At 63.0% G+C, this 24,856-nt stretch overlaps 1 protein-coding gene across 3 annotated transcripts; it reads right to left on the bottom strand.

Annotated features, from left to right (window-relative positions):
• Positions 1-375: 375 nt before the first annotated feature.
• On the bottom strand, positions 376-19,653 carry RBFOX3 (RNA binding fox-1 homolog 3). Of its 3 annotated transcripts, none has more exons than XM_035026386.1 (11): positions 19,411-19,653; positions 13,122-13,259; positions 10,983-11,036; positions 10,075-10,167; positions 8,540-8,600; positions 5,223-5,327; positions 4,943-5,105; positions 4,306-4,341; positions 3,340-3,408; positions 2,097-2,175; positions 376-459 (listed from the first exon to the last, which is right to left on the bottom strand). In XM_035026386.1, the coding sequence occupies exons 1-11, from the start codon at positions 19,624-19,626 to the stop codon at positions 415-417; spliced, it is 1,059 nt and encodes a 352-aa protein (XP_034882277.1). In that variant the 5' UTR covers positions 19,627-19,653; the 3' UTR covers positions 376-414. The 3 variants fall into 3 exon arrangements, with proteins under 3 accessions (XP_034882277.1, XP_034882275.1, XP_034882276.1); XM_035026384.1 differs by having other exon boundaries at positions 3,340-3,401; positions 4,302-4,482; positions 4,943-5,075; positions 5,274-5,327; positions 19,405-19,626; XM_035026385.1 differs by having other exon boundaries at positions 3,340-3,401; positions 4,302-4,341; positions 4,943-5,075; positions 5,274-5,327; positions 19,405-19,626.
• Between the last annotated feature and the right edge of the window lie 5,203 nt (positions 19,654-24,856).

Below are 24,856 nucleotides of genomic sequence, written 5' to 3'. Positions count from 1 at the left end.
GACGGACAGTGGCTGTGGGCTCCTCCTCACTCCCTGAGCCCCAGGGGGTGGGAAGAGGGGGTCGCCCTGGCGGGCTCTATTGCTAGTTCTCGGGGAGGGGTCTTGTGCCCAGGCTAGCCCCTCCCGCTGTGTGCATACCGTACCTGAAATGGCTTGGGGGCACAACGTCAACAAAGTCAAAATAGGAAGCAAGGTTTCAGACATACAGGGGTAACCAGGGTCAAAGACACACACGCCATCGGGAGGGGCAGGGAGACCAGCTGGCTGGAGGTGAACCCTATGGGCTTTGGCGTCGCGTGCCGCTGACTGGGGGGGGCGCACTGTCCTCCTGGTGGCTGTGCCTGGCTTTGGCCTGCTGGGTTTGGTGTGTGCTGGGCAGTCAGTGTGAATGCTGCTAGGGGCTGGGCCCTCTTGCTAGTAGGGGGTGAAGCGGCTGTACCCTCCTCGGCAGAGGCTAGCCTGCAACATCAAAGATGACAAACAGCCAATCAGTACCGCCTTTCGGTAGGGGGGAAAAAGCAAAAAGAAAAAAAAAATAAGGAAAAACAAAAAGAAGTCCCTAAATCCCGTTTTTTGCCCCCCTTATTAAGGTTTGCCTTGGGGAGAGTGGATGCCGGTTCTCATGGCAGCAGGGGGCCCTGGGCCTAGTCCTTCCGTGGTGGGGGACGATGGGGGCCAGGGGGCTGCTGGGGTCATGGGCCACAGCGCTCCTGGACAATAAGGTTGGAGATGTCTCTTGGCAACTCTCTTGGCTCAGGCCTGACCCTTCTCCGGCCCCTTTCTCCTTAATGGGGGCAGGGGAGGTCTCAGGGCCCCAGCGGGGCTGCCTGCCAGGGGAGGGAGGGGGGGCAGGACCCAGGAGGGTGGGGGGACCTCCTGCCAGGGTTACCCCAGCCCCTCGGAGCTTTAGGGGGCCCCTGGGGTCCCTGCTCTTTACCCAGGTCCTTGCCTGGGCCCTCCGTCCTGCTGAGGAGGAAAGGTCTCTGGCACCCTTGCTCCCATGTCCCTGGGCTGCCCTGGATCAGGGAGGTCTCCAGAGGAACCTCCTCCCCACCAATCAATTTCAACAGAAAAAGAAAAGATGGCAAGTGCCGCAGAAAAAACTTGGAAAAAAAAAAAAAAGAAAATCTTACAAATAAAAATGAGAACATAAGAGGGGCCCCTCTGTGAATGAATGAAAGCTTCTAGCCAGCAGCCGCTCAGAGGGCCGAGCTGACCCTGGAGCCAAGGGGCCCACAAACTGCACTTTTGGGGCCCCCATCTGGGTGACTGCAGCCTGCTGGGGATGCCGGAAACTTGTTAAAAATCAAAAAAGTCAAAACAAAAATCGGGAGGAAGTAATCAAAACCAAGTGAGAAGGAACAATGAATGAGTCCCTGTTGGCTCTGGGCCTCCTCCCTCCTTGCCCCTCACCCCCCAGGGAAAATGTGTTCATCTTTGATGCTGGACGCCAAGCTAGCTAAAAACTGACATGAACAGCCCCTGGGGCTGGGGGTGGGTGGGCACAGGAGACAGGTGTCCCCTGGAAGCAGGTCTCAGGGTAGAGAGTAAGCTGGGCTGCCTGTGTCCACAGCTGACCATCCACACACACACACACACAGACACACCGGCCCGCACACCTCCGGCTGCCGCGGGCCCCCCAGGAGTACGCGGGGGCTGGCGAGAGCGGGCCATGGTGCTGCGGAGGGGCCTGGGGGGAGGGAAGCTGCGGGCAGCCCTTGTCCCGCTCCCTGACGTGAGGAAAGGGGCGACAGGACACAGAAGGGACGCGGCGGACACAGCCCCACGAGTGGCGCGGAGGCCCTGCTGGCCTCTGGAGCCTCAGAAAACTGGGCAAAGCGGGCGTCCCAGGCTGCTCCCCAGAGGGCCAGACGTCCTTACTGGGCAGCTGCCCATCCGGGCGGACCTGCCTCCCTCAAAGTCCCCGGGGGCACCGAGGGGCAAGTCCTCCCCCAAGCTTCCATCTAGGCCTTGGTCCCTCCGGGCACTGGTCAGGGGTCCGGGTCACTCTCCTCCCTCCCACCCCATCCTGGCTGTGGCACCAGGCCCTCCTCGTCACAGCTGGTGCCCAGGGCCAGGCCGCCCTGCCTCCTTACCATGGTTCCGATGCTGTAGGTCGCCGCGGGGCCGATGGTGTGGTGGTAGGGGTCAGCGGCTGCATAGACTCTGCCGTAACTGGGGAGACAGCACAGGGAGGGAGGGAGGCGTCGGGGGGGGCAATGGGGGCAGGTGAGGGGCCGCAACAGGTCTCCCGCCTCCTCCCAGACAGTTGGTGAGCGTCCTCCAGGGTGGTCCCGCCTGCCAGCCACTCCCCCCACCCCCGCCCACCCTCCTCCCCGTCTTTCCTGCCCGTTTAGAAGGAAGTGTCCGGAACACAGCTGGCCACCCTCTCAATTCTCCCAGTGTCCGCTCACCCTGACAAGGGGCCACACGGAAGGAAAAAGGAGTGCCCACAGAGCTGCTCTGGAGGGAAGAAAACCTCGACCCCCCGGAAGAACAAGGGCGGAGTGCTGCGGAAAGGCTCAGCAGGACGGGAGGCCGTGGGGGCAGGCGGGGAGGCCACCACGAAGGAAGTGGCACTGTGTCCTCTCCACTTATTGTGTGTGTGGAATGCCTGCTTCTTGTAGCACAGGGCTGGGCCTGCTGTGCACCCCACAAACCCCGACTCCCCCCCCCAACACATGCGATGGCAGGGGTCTGAGGGTGCCGCTGGGCGGGAGGGAGCCAGAGCCCATCAGTGCCAGGCGCGGGGACTCCCACACGTCCCTAAGCAGGGGCTCTGTGCCCATGTGCCAGGCCAGGCCACTCCTGGGGGGAGCCGCGGGGACCTGCCCTCACTGCCCAGAGCCTCCCGCCATCCTCTGCGTGGGCTCGAAGCTGGGCAGGAGGCTGGCTGCTCTCCAACGGCCACACTGCCACCTGGTGTCCTCACACCCCCCCACCAGGAGGGTGCACTCACAGCCTCTCCTCAGCGTGAAGGGGTCTCAGACCTGCAGCCCTGAGCGGGGTCCCAGGGGCGCCCAGGGGCAGAAGCAGAGCCTCCGAACTCCCCTGCTCACCCGGGGCCTCCAGCGCTCAGGGAGGGCTCAGGCCTCCAGGGCTGGGAATCAGAGGAGAACTGAACGGTGGGGGGTGGCACGGCCCCCCAGCCAGGCCAGCAGCAAGTGACTAAAGAAATCGGGGGCTCGCTGGCTCAGCGCTCTCTGTCCAGACCCTGCGCCACCAGGAGGAGGCTCCCCCAGGCCTGAGCCGCGGGTAAGTCTCCCCCTCTATCTGAGCCCACCCCTCCAGGGGCCCTGTTGTCCCACTGGCCCTCTTCACCCCGACCCTGCCCCATACCTGTCGCTGTAGGCTGCCGCGGCTGCCGCAGGCTGAGCGTATCTGTAGGCTGCGTAGCCCCCCTGCAGGGGAAGGGGGAGGGAGAGACAGCACAGGGACTTAGGAGGGCCAACACAGCCTTTCAGCCTTCACCGTGGCCGGGTGAGCACTGGCTGGTGCAGGCCTGGGGGCACCTAGCTTGAGGTCTAAGGGCCGCAGACGCAGACGGTCAGGGGCATGGCTCGAGGCGGGGGCAGGGAGCACACCTTCAACACCCATCCGTGGGCACCGATGATCCGTCTGACTGTGCTCATGGCTTTGGCACATGATCAGTGCCCACAGACCTGGCACCAGCCCAGTGAGCCCCTGACTTTGATGCCAGTGGGTGCCAAGAACCCATGGGTGACTCTGGGGGCCATCCCGGATACCGGGAAGGGTCAAGGGCAAACTCAGGTCATGTCTTGGCCCCGGCACAAAGGGACTGTTGAACTATGGGCAACTGCCCAGGACAGAAGCAAGGTCTCATGTTGGGCTGGGTTTGTGTGTGAGGTGGGGTCGTCAGCTGGGGCTCCGGGCGAGAGGAAGCAGTAGGGGCAGCCCCGTGAAGGGAGAGAGACGCCACAGGACCTCACCATGGGGTCCACCCTGGAGCCCCTGCCTCCTGGTCTCTCTCCAGGTCTCTGTACTAGACATGGGTGCCCATGGGGGCTCACTCAGTGACCCCAATGTGTTAGGGATACAGGAGAGTCGCCCCTCCTGCCCCCATCACCCAGCGTCCTGTGGACTGGAGAAGACGTGGGCACAGACAGCCCAGGCTCAGCTATGCCAAGGTCCCCAAGGACCCAGTGTCCTGCGCACGTTCACCCTCCCAGGTCCCAAGGATAGGGAGGGATGGGTGAGGGAGGGGGGCCGGGAGGGGAAGACCCTGGAAATCAGCTGAGGCCTGGACCACACCCACCCCCCCGCCAGGGGGCTGCACTTACATAAATCTCAGCACCATAAAAGCCATCCTGATACACGACCCTGGAAGCAAACGGACAAGAGAGTGGTGGGAACGCTGGAGAGGTGGGGTAGGCCGGCTCCGGTGTCTGCTGAGGAGGGAGGGGGCAGGGTGCCAGCCCTGCCCATGGGACTGGCATTTTAACAAGCGTTTGCTCCAGCGCCCTGTTTTGGTATAACAATAGAGTAACACCCTTGCTGGTCAGCTCCTTTCTCCCACAAAGCCAGGGGCCCCTCGGCCCATGGTGCTTACCCTCCCCCCACCCCAGCCCAGGCAGCTGTCCCCCCCATAGGGGCGGAGGGCACTGGGCCCAGGGTAATGGACCAGGGAGGGCTTAGAGCAGGCCCTCACCCAGCTTAAGGGCCAACCACAATCCCATTAAATCATCCAGCAAGGTGCTGGGGCTCTAAATGTCCCCCAAATGCCAGTGACCCTTGGTGCCCATGGCAGGGTGGGGCTGGGGTACGATATGGGGGCAACTGCAGTGGGAAGGTCTGGGGGTTCCCACAGCCCCCCACAGTTCTGGAAAGGCTGCCTAGCCCTTCTGGCTGCCCGAGGCCTCCCTCCCCACACCCCCTGGGCCTTTCTCCATGCCTCCCTCCCCGTGCCTCCCCAGGTACTCACGCTCCGTAAGTTGGGATGGGGGGCGGGGGCGGCGCAGCCCGAAACGTATTATACACGGCCCGGCCCCGACCCCGTAGGTGCGCGCCCCTGTAGGCAACGGCTGTGCCCGTGGTGGGGTAGGGGAACCCCGTCACTGCAGGAAAGGGGGCCAGAGAAGAGGCGGTGAGAGGGAAGGCCCAGAGAGGGTGAGGGCAGGCCCAAGGGCCCAGCCGGGGCGCAACCACACCTGGCCCCGCCCAACCACACCTGCACGACCACGCCTCCCTCCTGGCCACGCCCTCTGGCCACGCCCCCGGCCCTTCACACCCAGAATGAGGGCTCCAGCCTGTACCTGCATAGAATTCAGGCCCGTAGACTGCGCCTACCACGGGATTTAGCTTCCAGCCTAGAAGAGAAGCAAAAAACCCCAATCACCGTCTTCCCCATTCTCTCCCCACCTCACACTATCCTGGGGCCTCCCATGTAAGGCGGGGCCTCTGTAGATGGCTGGCCGGACCGCCTCCCTTTGCAGGCAGGGTGAGCAGAGACCCCGGCCCCTCGGATGCTGCAGCCTCACCGGGTCTGACCTTCTGCTCCCTAAATGCCAGGGACCAAGTCACTCCTGACCCATCTGCCTGGCTGTCCTTGTGATTCATTTCAAAAGTCGGCCCTCCCCAGCCTAGCCGGGGCCCCAGCCCAGCAGCTTGGAGTCTGCAGTCTCCGCCAGAATTAGGAAGGGACATCTGCAGGCCCACAGCCGGGATGAGGAGTCTGGGGGCGCCCCTGCTTCAGCACATGACAGAGCCCAGGCATCGGAAAGCTGTCCCCGGTGGGGGCCTGGCTGCCTTCCAGCAGGGTGGGAGGCTGCCGTGAGGGGCGGGGCTTCTGCCGCAGACTCCTCCCACCTCCTGCCCGACAGCTTCGGTCCTGGCGTGGAGCTCTTTCCCCACTGCCCAGTCCTGCCCTGGCCATCCTCAGAGCAGCCAGTGGAACGGCTTCCTGGGGAGGAAAGGGCCTTGGGATTCGAGGTAATAATGACAACATTTCCTGAGCATCTCACCATGTGCCACGGTGTTCTAAAGCCAGCCAGTGAGGTGGGTTCACATCCTCCCGTTTTCCAGATGAGCAAGTGGAGGTCAGGGAGGTGCAGCAGCCTCACAGCCCAGAGCGGGCAAGTGGCAGAGCCAGATCCAAACCAAACCCACATTGCTGGCCATTCCCTGGCCCCCAGCTGTCGGCACCTGCCGCCTCTCCCTCTTTGCAGGCGGGCCGGCTCAGGCCACTGGCTCAGGGCCCTCGGCTTCTGGGCCAGTCTTCTTCTCCCACCAGGGACCCAGGTGCAGGAGTGAAGCCTGCTTCCATCTGAGGCCCCTGGGGATGGACACCAGCTGGCTTTGAGGGGGCTCTGACCCCAGGCGCTAGCTCAGATAGAATGGGCTGGGAATGGTATATTTGACCGAGCCCAGCCCCCTGGCCCCCTCAGTGTACCTGGTCTTATGTTTGCAGGATGCCCTGAAGGCCCAGCTCCATACCCCTTTTGACTTTGTGAGGAGGGACAAAAGGGACTGAGCCCACTGGCCAGCTAGCGAGACACCTCTGGAGAGCATGGCAAAGGGCCAGAGCAGGTCATTAGCGTCAGCTCTGTGAGCCTCATTCCCAGATTCTAACATCCCCACTACTGGGTGGGTGGCCGGAAGGCATTCAGGACAGACCGTCGGCAACCGTGTTCTTCCTAGGGGCCCATTCTCCACTTTCCATGAGACTGTGGTCACCTTCCCTCCCCTTCCACCATCACCTGACCAGCGTGGCTCTGTCTGAATGTTAATGCTGAGACTCTGGAACCTTCTCTGAATCCCAGATCAGGAGGGAAGAAATGTGTCATCTCCTAAAAAGAACTCCAGTCCCAAGAACGTAGTTTTCTTAGTAAAAACCCATGACGGAGCAGTGTCCTAGAGCAATGACCCGAGCCCCCCTCCCCTGGGCCCCAACCCAGTGGCTTTTCTGAGTCCATTCTTCGAGGTGGGACTTCTCTTGAGATGGTCCTGGCACATCCACCTGCCGATCCTGGAATCCTGGGCGTCTTTATCTGTCACTCTGGCTTCCTGGCCTCTACCCGTTGCTGCCAGTCCCATTTCACTGTGTGGGACCCCAGATGACAGAGGCAGCTGGAGACCCTCCTGGGAGTCTCCTTTGTTTCTTCTGTAAATAGTCTTAACACCTGGTCAAACCTGGTGAGCTTGACGGTGGACACTTCTGCTCCTCTTCCCCCCGCAACCAATGAACTTCTGAGTGCTCTGGAGTGTTCTAGAGTCTTCAAGCCACACTCCCAGGCCACCACAGCCCACACGCTGCACTTCACTGTCAGCCCATAGAGAACCTGGGGCCAGCCCACTGCGGCCCTTGTCCTTCTTGCTCAGGCCAGTGAGGACGCTTCGGTGAGACTGTTGCTGTGAGCCCCCGGCTGATCCTTGTGCAAGCAGTGCTGATTCCGTGCCCATCCTGGGCCAGGAATGCAGTGGTTCAGGCGTGGACTCCGTTCTGAATTCCATGCTTCCTGGCGTTCTCAGGCCTGGCCAGACAGTAGGGGGTGTGGCTCTTGGGTGAAGTGGGCATCTGGCTCCTGATGATCGTCCTGACTCTCTAAACACGTCTGTCTACCACTTTGCCTTCCAGTGCCAAGCACTCAACGGGAGTTCAGGACACTGGCAAAGTCAGGCACCCTCAGATTTTTAGGAAAACTTTGAGCTTTCATAGTCCTCAGGAAAGCAGGATGGGAGGCATAATAATTCAGCCTAAATGTGGCTCAGCCAGACGCCTGTCCTGCTCCAGGAGGGCACAGGGGGAGGCCCTGCTGGTGGGTCCCGTGGCAGATCCCCCCCAGTGTCCTGCCCCTTGCTGGCCTGTCACCTGAGTCCCTGTGTGGCCAATCACACAGGGACAGGAAGGCTGGGGGGTGAGAAGCCAAGCCCCCGCCCCGCAGGGAGACTTATCCTGACTGTGAGCAGGGCTGCCATTCCCTGGCACGGGGATGAACTCAAACAGGCCCCCGGGAGTTGCTGGCTACACGCAAACCCCTCCGCGTTGCCGGGTGGAGTCAAGACACGCAGCTGAGGGCCACCCCTCCACTCAGCCTCTGGGGTTCTGTCTTCAAGGAGGACTGGCTTCTGCTTGGGTCCGGCACGTGCATGTGAGACCACTCAGTTGAAGTGCATTATGGATGGCAAGGCTCCCGTGGGGGCCTCAACCTTCCAGTGTCTCCAAGGTGGGTGGGCAACTATCCTGATCATCTTCACTTTCACTGAATATTGAGTACCTCTAGCCCAGGCGCTCCCTCACTGCTTAGAAACTAAGTAGTAATCCAGGAAGTGGCCACACCCACTGTGCCCGAAGCCTGTCCACGTGGTTTCTGGGTGCCCTGTGTGCTTGGGAAGGCCCAGGCGTCTTGCCAACTGTGTGGGTGGGGTGGGCGGCCCCTGCCCTCCTGCTGACCCGGCAGAGCTGGGACATGAGGGGGCACTTGGCATCCAGGGCGGTGGGCCAGCGGCCGAGGCTCCTCCAGGGCCCGTGTCCAGGCCGACCACCCTGTGGCCTCCCCGTGGCCTCCCCATGGCGCCTTACCGTTAGTGTAGGGGTTCGCAGTCTTCTTGTTGGTCATGACACGGGCCGTGGCATTATTGACCTACCCGGAGAGAAGGAGGGAGAAGGTGAGGGTGAGGGGAGTGTTAGCCTCCTTGCAGGCGTCTGGCCACCCCGGTCCTGCTCTGCACTGTTCCTGCATGGCCACGCGGAGGGGGCTGGGGGCTGGGAGGAAGGCCCAGGACAGCCTCTGCTGCCCGCCTGGCCCCCCACCCTGGCCTGCCCTCCTCCCAGGCCGCCCCTCTCCACTGTGCTGCCCCTGCAACCCCAGGGGGCCTTGGCCACCACGGCTCCTAGCCCTCGGCTCAGGCACCCTGTCCGGCCCGCTGGTTCTTGCCCTTCACGTGCTGCTCCCACAAACCAAGCCCCAGTCTCTCTCTGGCAACCCCAGGCCACTGGAGAAGCTAGCTGGTGGACTCTCCACAAAGTGCTCTCAGCCCAACTGACAGACCGGCCCCAAGACATTCTGTGCCCTTGTTGGCTGCTGAGGCCTTCCCAGTCACGGGCACCCCTCTCATGGGGGTAGCACGCCATTCCCGAGGCCAGCAGAGAGTTCCTGATGGGACCCCTCGGGAGCAAGGCCGATGGGAGAGGGGGCGGGTGGGTGGGCGCCAAGGGGGTGGGTCCTATCTCAGACATCTAAGACCCTCCCCCTGGAGGGCCAGGCTGGGGTGTAGAAAGGCAGGGGGGAAGGCCTGTGTGGTAGGAGGTAGAGAACAGGGCAGGTGGTGGAACCCAAGAAAGGAGTCGGGGCCATTCTGCTTCTACCACATGCAGTGTGAACCCCTGGACCTCGGGCTGCATCCTCAGGTGCCCACTGGGCATGAACCACTGGCCGAGGTCAGGGCCTCCAGGACCCCTTCTGCTTCTGGAAGCCCTCCCCACAGGCCTTTCCGCTTCTCTTCCCGTGGACTCAGTACTGCTGCTGACCCCGTCCCCTCTCTGGCCACCCCTCACTGCCCTGCTTGTCCAGGAGCCCAGCTCCCAGACACCTAGAGCCCCGGCGCTGGGGTGGGGGGGATGGGCAGCCCACCAGAAAAGGGGCAAGGGGGGTTGAGGGGGGCCCTGACCTCCTCTCTCTGCTGCTCCTCAGGGCTAGGTCCCTTCCTGGCAGCTGGGGAGGGGACAGGGGGCGGCTGCCGCTCCCCGGTGGGAGGGGTCCGGGGGCTTAACAGCACCTCCCAGCTGGGTGACAGACTGAGCTGGCTGTGGTCCTTGGAGCTGCTAAGCCTCAAACACACGATTTTCGGGGCTCCCCCAGGGTCTGGCTGATCCCCACAGTCGGGGGGCCTCCTCCAGAAAGCAGAGGGAGGGGGCCCTGGGGTGGGCCCAGGAGGGGTGGCAGGAGATGGGCTGGGCTCCGGCCTTGGCGGGGCCCTGCCCTCCCCGCCCTGCCGCCCTGCTCTGGGGACCCTGGCCCGGCTCTCCGCAGGGTGGCTGAGGGGTGGGGGAGGGGGACCTGGGCGACAGTGGCGGGTCTCAAGGGCACGCCCTGCGTAGCACACTTATCTGAGCACCTCAATTTTCCGTCCCTCTACGATCGTCCCATTCAGCTTCTCCCGGGCTCGGTCAGCATCTGAGCTAGTTTCAAAAGTTACAAACCCAAAACCCTGTGAGCGGAGAAGGACAGACACGGAGAGAGAGGATGAGAGGAAGGAAAACATAGGAGGAGCGGGGTGGGGGGGGGAGAGAAGGGTTGGGGGGGAGAGAGAGAGAGAGAGAGAGGGACTGAGTCAGGGGAGTTGAAGGAGAGGTCGGCAGCCCAGAGGCCTGCCCTGGTGCCACCAGCAGGATGCCCAGGAAGGGTAGGGCCCCAGGCGGGGGCAGCTGCTGGCCTGGCCCGAGCCCGGCCTGAGCTGACCGCCTGGCACCTCCCAGAGGACAGGCCAAAGCTCCAAGAGAGATGCTAAGCCGGCCAGGGGCCAGGACAGTCACCCTGATGCCCCCTGGGGGGCAAGGGGGGCCGGGGGGGGGTCCGGACCTCCTTGGGACAGCCCCACCCCCCTTCCCCCCAGGAGCCTGCATGGGGGTCTTCCCTTGCCTGAGCAGGGAGCAGGGCTGGGGTCTGCCGGGCCCCCTCCCGTGCCCCCCCTGCAGCCGCGCCCCCGGGCCTCAGGCCGGCTCTCGGGCAGGCCAGCGGGGGGGGGGGGCGCCCCCGGAGGAGCGGTCGGCGGGTGGGGCCCCGGGCGGGCGCAGACAGAGGTCCCGGCAGCTCGGAGAGAACGGAGCGGAGCGAGCGGCCGCAGCACCAACGCAGACGGCGGGGCGGGGCGGGAGGGCGGAGGGGCGGGGAGTACAAGCACCCGTGTAGCTCAGGGGTCCTCGGGCGCGGAGCTCTCCAGGAAGGAAACGCACATGTCACACGTTAGCCTGGCGGGACCTACGGCCGGCGCTGTAATGGTGGCAGCCTCTGGGCGGCACCCACCTTGGAGCCCCGCTCGTTAAAAATGATCTCCACGTCTAAAACTTTTCCGAATTGCTGCAAAGACAGAGAGGGGGTGGGGGACAGGGGAGGGTGGGTTAGGAGAGCCGGCCGCCCCTCCCGGCACGCCTGCCTCCCAGGAGACCCTCAGCTGCTGCCGGTCCCACCCAGCCCCCCGCAGGGAAGAGGGGGGGCTCTTGGTGTAGCCGGGTCTGGCACAGGAGACCCCGCCCCACGTCCCCGCGGAGAGAGCTTTCCCTGCCTGAGAACCGGGGAAGGGGGCAGCCTCCCCCAGAGTCCCTCTCCTCTCCCTGCCTGGACTCTGCCCCAAGTTACTGAGGGTCACCTCTAATTCACCCTAAAGGGTAAAGGCCTACGGAAAGGTTCTTCCCAAACGGTAAGGTTGGGAGGGGGGCAGGAGCCCCTGGGAGAGACGAAGTGCTGTGGAGGGACCCCATACTGCCGGCAGCCTGGGCTGTGTGGGGTGCGGAACACCACTGACCCCAAACCCCTCTACCTATCTGGGACGTGCTGGCCAGCAGGCCCAGATGCTGTGCCTCGCCCCTTCCTGCCCCATCACTGGCCCAGGACCCCCAGGGCAGCCCCGGCTCTCTCACTGTCACAGGAGACCAAGGACCTGTGAAACCAAATCCCCGCAACCGGGTCCCCAGCAGCCTGTCCTGAGGCCTCCAGTTTGTGTAACTGATGGGTGTCCCCCGCATCCCACAACCCTGGGAGCTGTCAAAAGGGGCAGTGACAGGACACGGAGCAAGACAGCAATGCAATCCCAACTCTGAGGAAGGCTGAAACAGGGAGGACGGTGCCCGGGTGTGGGGACGGGTGAGCCGACACCCGGGTGTGGGGACGGGTGAGTTGATGCCCTGATTGTGGGGACGGGGTGAGCTGATGCCTGGTGTGGGGACGGGGTGAGCTGACGCCCTGGTATGGGGACGGGGTGAGTTGATGCCTGGTGTGGGGACGGGTGAGCCGACGCCTGGGTGTGGGGATGGATGACCTGACATCCCAGTATGCAGACAGGTGAGCCGACGCCCTGGTGTGGGGACGGGGTGAGCCAATGCCTGGTGTGGGGACGGGTGAGCTGACGCCAGTTGATGCCTGTTGCATGCGGACAAGTGATGGGATACGGACTGAGGGTCCTGGTCTAGGTGAGCTCTGTAAGGTGGCTTTCAGCGGGGTCCCAGGCTCGAAGAGGTCGGCAGCAGCCTGGCCCAGGCCAAGAGGAGCTGATCCTGATGATTCCAAAGCCCATCAGCCCCTCACTGTGTCTAAGCCCCATGTGCAATGGGCCCTGCCCTCCAAGAAGGGGGGTGGCTATTTGGGGCGAGGTGTGGGTGCTGAGGCCATCTGAGGCCACCCTCAGGGCACCTCCCCTTTGATGGATCCCATCTGGGCGGTGGGTGGCGTGAAGGCAGGGCTGGGTTCAGGGGCCAGAGACTGCCTAGCTTGTGGCAGGGGTGAGAGGGTGGGCACTGTGTTGGCCGCGGGGAAGAGGGTTCGGGGTGCGGGAAAAAATGCGGACCAGGCGCACGAGGCTTCCGTGGCTGCTCTGTTCTCGGATGAACAGCCTGACCGCCGCCCCCTCCCCCCTCCCCCCCATGGGGTTCGGCCCCCAGCACCTAGGGGGCCTCAGCCCCCGCATGCTGCTCAGGTCAAGCGGCAGGAAAGTAGCCACAGGATGGAAGGCCTGCCCTGCAGGTTCTCATGGCCTCACGGCAGCTGGCCGAAATCCTAAAGCACAAAATCTAGGAACCGACCCGGAGAATCCAGGGAGCCAATCAGCCCGGGCCGGCTTCCCACGGTTGGAGCACTTGCCCAGAGCCCCATGGACACAGGCACAGAGAGGCGGAGTGCTCAGCCCTCAGCACGCAGGAGCGGCAGGGGGCTGAGCTGCCCCTCCAGCTGGCCTCTGAGAGCCCATGGGGTCCGGCACAGGCCTCAGCCCCACGGGGACCCTAAGAAGCCCTGAGCACAGGTGGGGCGGTGTGGGGGGCGGATTTCTGGCTGCCCATCCCGCGGGCTCAGGTCAGAGCAGCGCTGGCCACAGGAGGCAGTGGGATCCCGGGGACATGGAGCAGGGGCGGGTGGGGTGGGGGCCGGGATGGAGGGGCCGCACACACTCACCCCGAACATTTGCCGCAGGTCGGGGTCCCTGAACCGGAAGGGGATGTTGGAGACGTGTAGCCGCTTGGGCTGCTGCTTCTCTGTGGGGTCGGAGGGGTGCAGTGGCTGGCTGTCCGTCTGTGCCGCTTCGTCTGTCTGCTGTGGGCAGAGCACCGGGCTGTGAGGTGCCCCTCAGCTCCCACCCGCAGGAGGGGAGGCTCTAGAGGCCAGCTCCCCCCAACGCCCTGGGCCTCCCCATCCTGGGGCTGATTGGGGTGGGGGGTCTGGGCGGGCGATTCTCACTAAGTACAGCCTCGCAACCTCGCAAGCCTCCCCCCGGCAGGCCTCTGCACGGGCTGTGCCGGCTGTCACCGCGGGGCACGGCCTCCGGGGCTGGGGGTGTCTCCACTCCCCCGGCTCGGCCCTGTCCCCAGAGGTCTGACCTGAACGGCCCCTCAGCTCCACCACCGACTATTATGATCGTCAAAGTCCCAGGTTTGCCCTTTGCCGGACACGGTCTAAGTGCTGGGAGCACGGGGACCCACGAGGCAAGGACCTCTGAGCGCACAGCCCCCGCGAGGACGAGGCCGGGACGGGCGCCAAGGCCACAAGCCTGTGAGGCTCCTCTGGGTGGACTTCTGCAGGGACGGGCCACCATCACCACCCGGCTGGCTGTCAGCCCGGTTCTGTCCCCGCTGAGCCACCGTGCCACAGGCATGCAGCGGGCTCTCCGTCAACGATGGGCCGAGGTGGCCGCTCAGCTCACTGTGACCCGGACGCCGGGCGCTCACGGGGACACACCAGCACCGCCCACCGCCAGCCCCGAGGCTCGTGCTGGCTCAGCTCGCTGGCGGGGCACGTCGGAGTGCGAGTGTCCGGGAGCGGCCCTCAGCCGGTGACAGACACGGCGGGCACGCAGGCGGCCCGGCACCGTGCCTGGGGCTCCTCCGTGTCCCCGTGTCCCTGGGGGGCCAACAGGCTGAGAACGTGCCTTTCCCTGCTCCTTGCTCGCCTGCCCCAGTTCCCCACTCTTCTGTCAGCGTTTTCTTGGGATCACGTCCCTGGCCCTCTGCTTGGACTCGGAGCCTTGTCCAGGGTCTGCTTCTGGGACTGCGGGACCTTGGCCAGAGGCGTGAGGGGCCCCGAGCGTCTCCGACACGCCTGGAGAGCAGGGGCGGGAGGGTCCCCCGAGGCCCACGCTGGAGTTTGTACGAGGGCCAGCGCTGGTGGCCGTGGCCCCCCACGTGGCCTGACCGGCAGTGACAGGCCGGCAGAGGAGAGACGCCCAGAGTCTGCTTCCCTCGGGTCTCGGAGAACCGTCGCGTTGCTTAAGCCACTTTCTGGTGGGTTTCCTTGTGGTCCAGCAAAGGAGTATTGACGGGTACAACAGGCCTCCCAGAGCTAGGACAGGTGAGCAGGGCCAGGCCACTGTGCCCGAGGCCTCCTCCAGGCCGAGGAAATGGAGCCCAAGGGGCGGCTAGTGGCAGGAGGTCTGTCTGCGGACTCCTGAGTGGCTGCCCTCGATGGCCAACCTGTTCATCCTTTCTGGAAGGAGGGGGCTGTTCCCCTACTCCGGCGCTCAGCCGGGAGGCCTCTGACCAGGCTCCCAGGCAGCAGATGCCAGAGGTGAGGGGAGTGCACGTCATCAGCTCCTGGGCTGGTGAGAGAGGCTGAGCACCTGCTCAAAGGTCCCTTACACTCAAGTCTGCGCTCCTACGTTAGGAAGCAGCAACGGTGCGCGATCCCCAGTGTGGCTGGAAGCCACCGTCCTCTTGTTCAATGGGGGCGTGCGTGACCTGTTCCGGTGGGGTAGCCATCCTTTGAGGGGTGGGCCCGGTTCTGACGAGCGTGTGTTCTCGGAGTCCTCCTCTCGGGCTGCCAAGTGATGCCCGTCCCAGGCTGGGGCTGGAGGTGATTAGCACCTGGGCCCGGGGGTCACCAACCGGCCCCAGGAGCCAGGTTACTGGAGCAACCATGGAGGAACCGCTGGTGGTGGGGGTGGGTGGCAGGTCCGCGGAGGCAACACCCGGCAGCCGCCTTTGGGTGCCTCAGGGACACCGGGGAGCTCCTCCTGCGAAGCCGGGACCTGCGAATGCCCAACAGCCCCGCCTGCGCCCCCGTTCTCCTTCTCCCTTGGTCCCGCTCTTCCGTGCAGACAGCAAGCTCGCGCTAGACCTGCAGAAGCTCGTCCGCGCCCCTGAATCCAAGCAGAACCTGCCGCGCGCCTGCTGACTCTCCCACCCTCTGGTTACGACCAAGTGTGGCTCTTCCCGTGCAGTGGTCAGGGTGCCCTCTGTCACCATGCCCCCACCCAGGGCATTTCACACACCCGATCCCTCCGCGGCTCCTGGGTACAGATGACTAAAGGAGTCACCCTGAATTTGGGAGTTCAGCCCGAGAGGGGCATGTAATGCTGACTGTGGACCAGCAGAGGGCAGCGGTCAGCTCGGCCAGCGCACCTGGAGCACCCGGGGAGCCCTGGGCGTTGGGGGCCGTGGCGGGCCGCTGCCCAGGCAAGCGTCCGGGGCCTCCCGAGCTTCCCTTCTGCCTTGGGCCCACTGTGAGTCTCCACATCCAAGCCCACCCCCCCGCCGTGCTCCAGACCCCTCGGTAGAAGCCTTGGAGGGGAGCCAGCTGAGGGCAAGGAGGGGGAATGGGGTGTTGGGGGGGTCCTGTGGAATGAATGGTAAGTGGGGCCAGAGCACAAGCAATCGGAAGGAGCCCCCTCGCCCCCCAGCACAGCTACGGACAGAGGCAGATGAACGGGTTCGGTGACTGTAAAATCATAAGATGTGTGGAGAAACCCCCAGTGTTAACAGCCTGGCGGGGAGAGGCAGGGGTGGGGAGGGGGCCGGCCTGAGAGGCCTTTCCCTGGGACTCCCCTTGTCTTTTCTCTCTCTCTTTTAAAGCAACCTCTGCCCCCAGTGCTCAAACGCAGGGAAGAAGAAAACAACAGTGACCTACCCTACCCCCCACCAGTCTCAGTCACCCCTCCCCTCCCCCAGCTGGCCACAGGAGCTTTGCTTCTGCATCCTTCTCCTTGTCCCTGTCACCTTAGCCATCATGCCCCCTCCCCCCACTCCCCATTCAAGGCCAGGACCCGACCCCTGGTGGACCAGGGGCAGGGCCCAGATGTGCCCAGCACATCCCCCACCGTCAGAGGAGCCTACAGCCCCCGTGCCTGGGCCTCCCCAAGCTCACTCGGCACAGGCAGAGGCCCAGAGAGCCCTGGGCAGGGGCTCATGGATGGAGGGTCTGGCAGGGGCTTGGGCAGCAGGATGGCCTCATGGCTGGATGGAGCCAAGGCTTGCTGATATGACAAGAGGAAGAGATCCTGGAAATGTTTCTCTGCAGCCCCTCAGGCCTGCTCCCCCAGAAGCTCCTGGGCATGTGTGTAATGACCATCCGCTGCTCGCCAGACGTGGCTCAGCCCTGCTGGGTGGCCAGTGTGCCTGGGAGAGGCCATCTCCAGGTGCAGCCTCGAGCCGTCTGTTTATGACCATGTCTTTGCCATAACGGGCAGCCCCTCCTTGGGCGGAGCTGTGTGCTCCCACTTCGGACTCTGAGCGACAGAATATTCTAAGAGCTCTCTGCTGGCCACGCACCTGTTGCGCTGATGCTGACCGAGGGTGTCTCCTGCCTGCACCTGGCCGGCCAGCATGGTGGCGGCGCACGGCTGGGTCTCACCCCCGGTGGCGGGGGAGTGGGTGGGGGGGCTGGGGGGTGCTTTCCATCTCGCACTGTGGCCTTTGGTCCCCTTTGCGCTGGCACCTGCTAGCTGGGGAGGGGAGAGGCCCAGGGGACAGGCCCTGGGAGGTGCAGGGCACAGAGGAAGAGGGGGAGAGTGGGAGTAGCTTCTGAGTGTAGAAGCCCCTCTGGCTGTCCCGGGATTCGGGGAGGACAGGTGGGTGGGAGAGCACCTGCAGGGGACCTGCATGACCTTGAGTGAATGAGCACTCTGGGGAGGTGGTCCCCAGCCTGTGTCTGTGGGTCCCTGCAGAGTAGTGAGGAGGGCCCCGATCCATCAGCAGCCGCTGTCCCACACGGCACCCCCTGCCGCTTCTGCCAGAGATGACGAGCGAATCCACACGCAGGAGAGAGCAGGTCTGGACAGAAGCCGTGGCCCTCACCCCCTGCTGCCCTGTACCTCCCCACCCGGACCCCAGGCTGCCGGGGTGGGGAGGGCCGAGAGGAAGCTTTGGTGAGCTGAGAAGCCTTCACACAAGGATGGGACATGGGACAGCTGGCCCGGTGTGGAGGTGTTCAGCTTTAGCTGGGAGCACCGGGCAGCTCTTCTGGGAAGAAGGTGGCTACTGGAATCTTAGAGCAGGATGGGGTGCCCTCGCCCTCTCCGGCTCCTCCCGAGGTGGCACACGTGTGCTCGTGTTGGTACCCAGGCTCTGAGCGCCCATGCTGTCCAGCGGTGGCCAACGTCTTTGCCTGGGTGTCTTCGCATCCTCTGCATCTCCACATAAGCCTGCAGAGGCTCATCTGGCCCCGGGCGTGGCCAGGAACGGTCTCTCCTCTGTCTCCCCGGATGGAAGACCCACAGACCCTGACGTGCCTGCAGGACTTGAAGAGACCCGGGCTGGTCGAAGGAAGGTCAAGGCGGCCCCGTTGACCAGGCTTGGGGCGCAGTCGGGCCCAGGCGCTTTCCTCAGGAGGCGCTTGGCCAGAGAAGTGAGACTCCCACCTCTCAGTTGGGACAAATCCTTTCTGGGACTCCTGAGTCCCCTCCGGGGCCCATATTCTGTCACAGGCATGGAGGCCGTGACTGGCCCCTGTTGACTTTTAGGTCCCTGCCAGGCGGGAACTGGTGGCCACCACAGGGCAGGGCTGGTCATCTCTTCCCTGGACCCCCCCGTGCTGGGTCAGTGTGTGGCACACAGTAGGGTCCCCACGACCGTCGGCCAAGGGGAGGAAGGCTTCATGCTCTTCGCGGTCCAGCCGCACCCGGCACTCCGGTGTCCAGGTCGTCTCCCGGCTCGTTCTGTGGCACAGGCATTCGCTGTCGCCTCTGTCGCTGTCGCCCGGGGCACCTGCCAGTGTGACCGCCTTGTCTCCTGCGCTTGATCCAGGGCGAATTCCCGGCCTCACCCTTTGTTTGTGAGGAGGCCTTGTCAGGGGAGGTCTGGCCAGATACACCCTGTCCGCCGGAGCCCTTCCGAAGGACACCGTCCACCGGCCGTGATGCGGTCACGCCGAGCGCTTCCGGCTCTGCTCTGCGCACACCCATGCCGTGGGTTTGAGGAAGCCGAAGCGGAGGCAGAGCGGCCCCAGAAGCACAGTTCGGCTCCCAGTTCGAGGGCCCGCAGGCCTTGCCTCTTGCAGCTGCAGGAACCCCGGGTGGGGGGTCTACGGGTCTAGGGGAGACTCCCCACACTGGGACGTGGGGAATGGAAAGGTCTGACTTCGCTGGCGGTGATCCACATGGGGCAGAAGCGCACTGGCTGGGCCCCACACGAGGGGCCGGTCCAGCCCAGTGGGCAGCTTGGGTGGGCTCTCTCCCCAGAGAGCTTGGGGGCTGCTGTCCACACCGGGAGGGTGGGTGGTATCTGGGTCCACAGGGCACCCCGGGAGCCAGGCCGGAAGGGCGGCTGAGGGAGCACGGAGGGGGGCGCCCATCGGGAAGCTGCTGGCCTCCTGCCCGGCCCCGGCCAGCCGCACTGGGAGGGAGCCAGCGGGGACAGCTGAAGCCCGGGAGCTGAGGCAGGGGCGGGCACGCGGAGACCACGATGGGGAGGAGGGCCGGGGAAGGGGTGGGGCCGGCTGGCGGGTCCCCAGGAGGGGCTGCGTCGTGGGGCGCCCACCCCTGGCCACGCTCCTCTGCTGCTGGGAGCCTCTGGGAAGCGTGCGGCTCAGCACTTTCTCCTTGAAGGTGCATTACAACCACCTAAGTGAGGCTCTCTGACTGGAGAGCAGCCAAGCAGGTGGATTACGCGTGATTAGAAATGATCGCCGTGCCCGCCACCTGGGACACGCGAGGGCCCCTGAGCCTCCCCTCCCGTCGCCCTGCCCCCGCCTGTGCAGACACCCGGGCCCAGGCCACACCGTTTCCCTCACCTCCCAGGGACGGGCTGCTGGCGGCCCAGCTGGGAGGCTCCGCTCAGGGGGTCGGGCAGCCATCGGGGTCACCAGCCACCCCGTGCCTGGTGTCACACGAAGAGCTCCAAGGCGGCAAGGACCTGCCGGTCCATCTCAGAGGCCCCCCCGGCCCCTCCCCCTGCGGGCCCTCACTGCCCCGCCAAGCCTCCTCTCTGGGCGGGCACTGCTCCCTGAACTCTGGGCTCGCGGGGCCCCTTACCGGCACTGTCTGGGCACCGGCGATGGGCTGTGTGCTGGCCTCGGTGCCCGGCTGCTCGGGGTGGGTCTGTGCTGGTGTGTACAGGGTCAGGCCGTGCTCTGGGGGGACCGGGGTCTGGCCCGAGTAGTCCTGCGTAGGATGCGGAGGGGGTGGTGCGTACTCGGCGGGGATGCCGTTCTGTGGCGGAGGGGGGTACTGGGCAGGGGGGTAGGGCTGGGCCATCGCTTCAGGCGGAGCCGTGGCGTCCTGATTGCCCTGCGGAGGGAAAGAGAGCAGGCTGGTTAGACGGCTGGCAGGCCCGGACCGTGCCCCCTTTCGAGAGCTCGCAGGCCGGAGCGGGGGTCTCCAGAAGCATGGCCCAGACCCTCTGGGTGGGGGTGGGGGGCTCCCTGACATGAGGCACCAGATCTAGCTGTTGGAGGTGCCTGGGGAGCCCAGGGCTTGAGACCACCGACGCATACTTTCAGACCCACATTAAGCTCGTGCAATTTTAAGAAGTAAGACCGTGTGGGGCGCCTGGGTGGCTCAGTTGTTAAGCGTCTGCCTTCGGCTCAGGTCATGATCCTGGAGTCCCGGGATCGAGTCCCGCATCGGGCTCCCTGCTCAGCGGGGAGTCTGCTTCTCCCTCTGACCCTCCTCCCTCTCATGCTCTCTGTTTCTCATTCTCTCTCTCTCAAATAAATAAATTAAAAAAAAAATCTTTAAAAAAAAAAAAAGAAGTAACACCGCGTGATCCCGTGTACCCTCTACCCAGTTGATCCTGTCACGATAGAGAACGTGCCAGCAGCATGGGGGTCCCTCCTGTCTCCCCTAGAGCCACGCCCTCCTCCCTCCTGCCTTATGAAGGCTTCAGGCCCTGCTTCTTCCCATCGGTAAAGTGGGAGATCATCACACCTAAGGGAAGATGATCAAAGTTGATCCCACAGAACTGGGAGCCTGGCACCACAGGGCCCCCATCATGGTCCCAGAGCTGAGGTGCTGTCTGTGGGGCATGGAAGGTTCCAGCTCTGTCTTGAGACCCCCGAGCAGATCTCCAGAAGACCCCAGCCCGTCCCTGAAGGCCTGCTGCCCCAGGGGCTTTTAGAAGCCAGGGCCCTGGGGCAGGGTCCCAGCGACGTGGCAGGGCAGAGGCTCTTCTCATGGGGCGCTTGGACCCAGAAGCCTCACCTGGGAGCTTGTCGGCAATGCGCACCCCAGACCTCCTGCAGCAATCTGGGCACCTGTGGGAACCCCTGCTATAGCCCTGGGAGAAAGCCCCTCAGCCCCAGAGAAGGGACGAGGGTCCTCATGCTGTCAGGGTGAGGTGGGGTAGGGGTGGGGTCCTGGCTTCTCCCACTTGTTGTTCCCCATTGAGGATACATGCCAGGAGGGAGGGCAGGTTTGCAGCAGCCCCTCTGAGCAGGTGAGGTACTCTCTGACCTTCCAAGGGTGTCCTCGGGAGAGAGTGTCCCCACCATCTGGAAGGACAGGTGCCATCCCTCACTTGGCTATCTCCCCAGTGTGGAAGGACTCTTGCACAGACGTGGATAGTCTCACCAAGGAGGAACCCCACGCACTCCTGCGCTGCCCCCGTCACCCTGGCCTTGGCAGGTTTTGAGGTCTGTTTCCTTGCCCATGCCCCAGTGAGATGGGGGCTCCTTCCAGAGAACATGCCTGGTCTTGCTCTGTTCTTCATCGCTTACTACTTATTCACCCCACAACTGTTTATCGTGTGTCTGGGGGGCGGGGTGCCAGGCCCGTGGCTCTGGCGGGGAGTGGTGCAGGATGGGCAGCCCCCAGCCTCTGTGGGCTCTGCCATCCAGGGCAGGAGTGAATGCAGACAACTACCCAGAGCACAAGGTGACCTGAGGGGCCTGGCCTCCCGAGAGTGCTGGTGAATGTGCACAAGACCTGGGCTGGGTGTTCTGCCTGCAGCCCAGGGCCCTGTCCCCCACCGACCGACCTGTCCGCCTGCCCAGCTCCCTGCTGGCAGGAGGCCTGAGGCCAACTCTCTGCCAGGGGTCCCAGCCGCTTTAAACCCCCAGAGCTAGCCCCTGCTCTCACTGCCCCTAACTCCTGGGGTGACCTCCCTGCTGAGCGGTGGACTCAAGAGCAGAAAATTCTGTGCTACCCTCTGTCTGCAGAGCCCGAAGCTGGGGCAGCATCTGAGCTCCAGGCGGTGGGAGGGAAACAGGTGTGTGCATCACACACGCTCATGAGTGCACGCCCTTTGCTGGACTCCCACCCCCACCCGCTTCGAAGTAGCCCACAAAGTCCCATTACCTACTGGGAGGGAGAAGGGGAGGGTGCAGGGTGAGGAAGGGGGTGGTTGGGGTGGTGGAGGCGGAGGAGCACCCAGTGGGGGAGGGACAGAGGCCAGGGCAAGGGGTGAGGGAAGCGGGAGGGAGGAGGAGGAGGGTAAGGGAGAGGGCGCTGTCAGCAGCCTCGAGAGATCAATTAACTGATAAATATTTGATTAGAACCTTCACCAACTCACATCTTCCCAGGGCCCCCACTTCCCCCCTCCTCCAGGGCCCAGGAAGGAGGGGCTCTTCTATCTGCTCGTTCCAACCTCACCCCCACCCCTCCCCAGCACCCTCTTCCCTGGGTCCCCTCGGGACTAGTGACAGCCGCTACTCCCACCGCAGTGTCTCCCTGGGCTGGAGCGCAGAGCCCAGACCGCCAGGGAACCTACAACACAACGGTGGGATGGCAGGGTGGTGGGTTTGGGGCTCAAGTGCCCGCGTCTGAAGGGATCTGGGTGGGCAGGAGGCAGCTGGGAGATGGGGCATCCAGGGCCCTTTGGGACATGATAATAAATCAGCACATCTGAGCACAGAGAGCTCTCTGCTTTGCACACTAACTCACTGAATCCCCCTCCAACCCACCAGGCGATCAATAGCACCCATTTCACAGCTGGTCAAACTGAGGCACAGGGACTGAGTGACTTGTCAGGCTGATATGGGAGGAGCGGGGATAGCAGCACAGATTGCCTGGCTCTCAGATCTTCACCCCTGCTCCTGCACGCACTCCCTTCATGGGGGAACTGGGGGTGTGAAGTTTCACAGCCCAGGGACAGAGTTAGAGCCTGGAATACACAGGGAGGGCTTCCCTTAGCCACCGGGTGGCCCTGGGTGACCATTCATTGTCTTTGAACAAATTCCCTCATCTGCAAGAGGTCATCACGGTGCCCAGACAGAGAAACGCAGAATAAAACCTAGCTAGTGTGATCTGGTGCGTTGTGGGGGAGATTCTCATCACCCCTGCCTGTCTCCTCCACATCCACGCTGGAGGTGGCTGTGCTCAGGTGAGTGGCCCGCACCCTGGCTGCACATCCCACGCCTAGACCCCTCCCCAGGGCAATTGAGTGGATTTACGATCAAACTTTCCCATGAGGTTCCGCTGTGCAGCTCGGGCTGAGGGCCCCTGGACCGGCCTTGGACGGAAGAGCGGAGGGTATCAGGTGCACCCGAGGGCGTAAAGCGCCTGACACAGAGAGGGCAGCATGGCTAGTGCTGTCACATTCCTTTTCATCTTTCTTCCTTGGTCTGCTGGGGCCAGAGTGGAAGAGAGGCTTGGGCTCTGCGGCATGAGCCGAGCAGACTCCTCCTGCTAGGCTGGGGCCTCGTCTCAGCTGGCCTTGTTTCAGAGCAGCTTGTGAACATGTCTGGCTCCCCAGGGGACTGGAAATTCCCAGAACACAAGGGCCACTCGCTCACTCTCTGCTCCCACATCCCTGCACTCAGCACAGCACTTTGCTGCACTCAGAGAAGAGTCTCAATGCACATCAGATGAATGGATGTGTGCATGGATGGATGGTGGATGGAAGAATGGTGGATGGAGGGATGAATAGACAGACCAACGGACAAATAGGCAGATGGATGGATGGGTGGATGGATGGGTGGGTGGATGGATGGATGGATGGATGGATGGATGGATGGATGGATGGGTGGATGGGTAGATGGATGGGTGGATGGATGGATGGATGTATGAATGGACGGACGGACGGACGGATGGATGAATGGATGGGTGAATGGATGGATGTATAAATGGATGGGTGAATGGATGGATGGGTAGATGGATGGGTGGATGGATGGATGGGTAGATGGATGGGTGGATGGATGGGTGAATGGACGGACGGATGGATGGATGGATGAATGGATGGGTGGATGGCTGTATGAATGGATGGGTGAATGGGTTGATGGATGGGTGAATGGATGGATGGATGGATGGATGGATGGATGGATAGGTGGGTGGATGGGTGGATGGGTGGATGGATGGTGGATATATGTATGTATGAATGTATGTATGTATGTATGCACGGATGGGTGAATGGGTGGATGGATGGGTGAATGGGTGGGTGGATGGATGGAGGGATGGATGGATGGAGGGATGGATGTATGTATGAGTGGATGGATGGATGGATGGGTGGATGGGTGAATGGGTGGGTGAATGGATGAGTAGACAGGTGAAGAGATGAGTAGTTGGATAGTCATTATTCCACTTCCTCTATAAATTTATTCCTCTCTCCTATCATCACATTTTCCTGATAGGACTGATAAGATTCAGCTCTTCCCACTGCACTGCATGGCCCACACTGCTGGAGAAAAACATAAAATCACCCTGAAGATTCACTTGAGATCACTGACCACTGACTGAAGCAGTTTCCTTGTTTCCTGTTTTCTACAGAAAACAGAGAAGAATGTCCACACTCACCTGATGGCCTGCCTGCCTTATATCCTAGAGCCCCGTCCTTCTCACCAATGCATGTTCACAGCTCTGCTGATTCGCTGCAATCTCTCCCATGACAGGTCCAGGAGAACCCCCTGGAACCAACGGCCCCTTCAGCCTACACACCCAATTCACTGCTTCCCTACAGAACAAAGTCTCTGGAATGAGCTGCCTTGATCTGCAACCCCCAATTCCTTTACTCCCACTCTTTCTTAGCCCCACTCCAAACTGGCTTTCCCTGGCACCATTCCCTGAAACTACCTTCGTCAAAGTTCCCATGTCTGCCATGTTGAAAACCTCACCGGACCTGGTCCCTCAGCAGCACTGACTCTTCTCTCTAGAAACACTTTGCTCTCTTGGCTTGGTCACACCACACTCCATTGGTTCTTCTGCTTTACTGGAAGTTCTTCTACATCTGTGTTACCATTTCCTCATATCTCCCCAACCTGTAGATGTTGAAGGCCCCCAAAACCCAGTCTTTGGACCCTCTCTGATGTGGCTAGAACTAAGGTTCTTAGTTTCAATTTAAAAATACCATCTGCATGTTGACCATCCCCAAGTTGTGTCTCCATCCTGGGCTTCTCCCCAGAATTCCAACTACAGCCAGCCATCTGCACACCTAATACATAATTCGAGCTTGACCTACCCCTGAGGGGACTCCTGCTTCCTTCCTCATTGTCCCCATCAAATTTGCCTCTCTTGAGGTGCCCCCCTGCCCACAGGCCAGTGCTCAGCCCCTCAC

Source organism: Mirounga leonina, unplaced genomic scaffold (genome assembly GCF_011800145.1).
Source record: "Mirounga leonina isolate KUSES-001 unplaced genomic scaffold, KU_Mleo_1.0 Mir_197, whole genome shotgun sequence".
Classification (NCBI taxonomy): Eukaryota; Metazoa; Chordata; class Mammalia; order Carnivora; family Phocidae; genus Mirounga; species Mirounga leonina.
The sequence above is the reverse complement of the archived record's forward strand: the minus strand, read 5'-3'. Positions and strand labels throughout refer to the sequence as shown.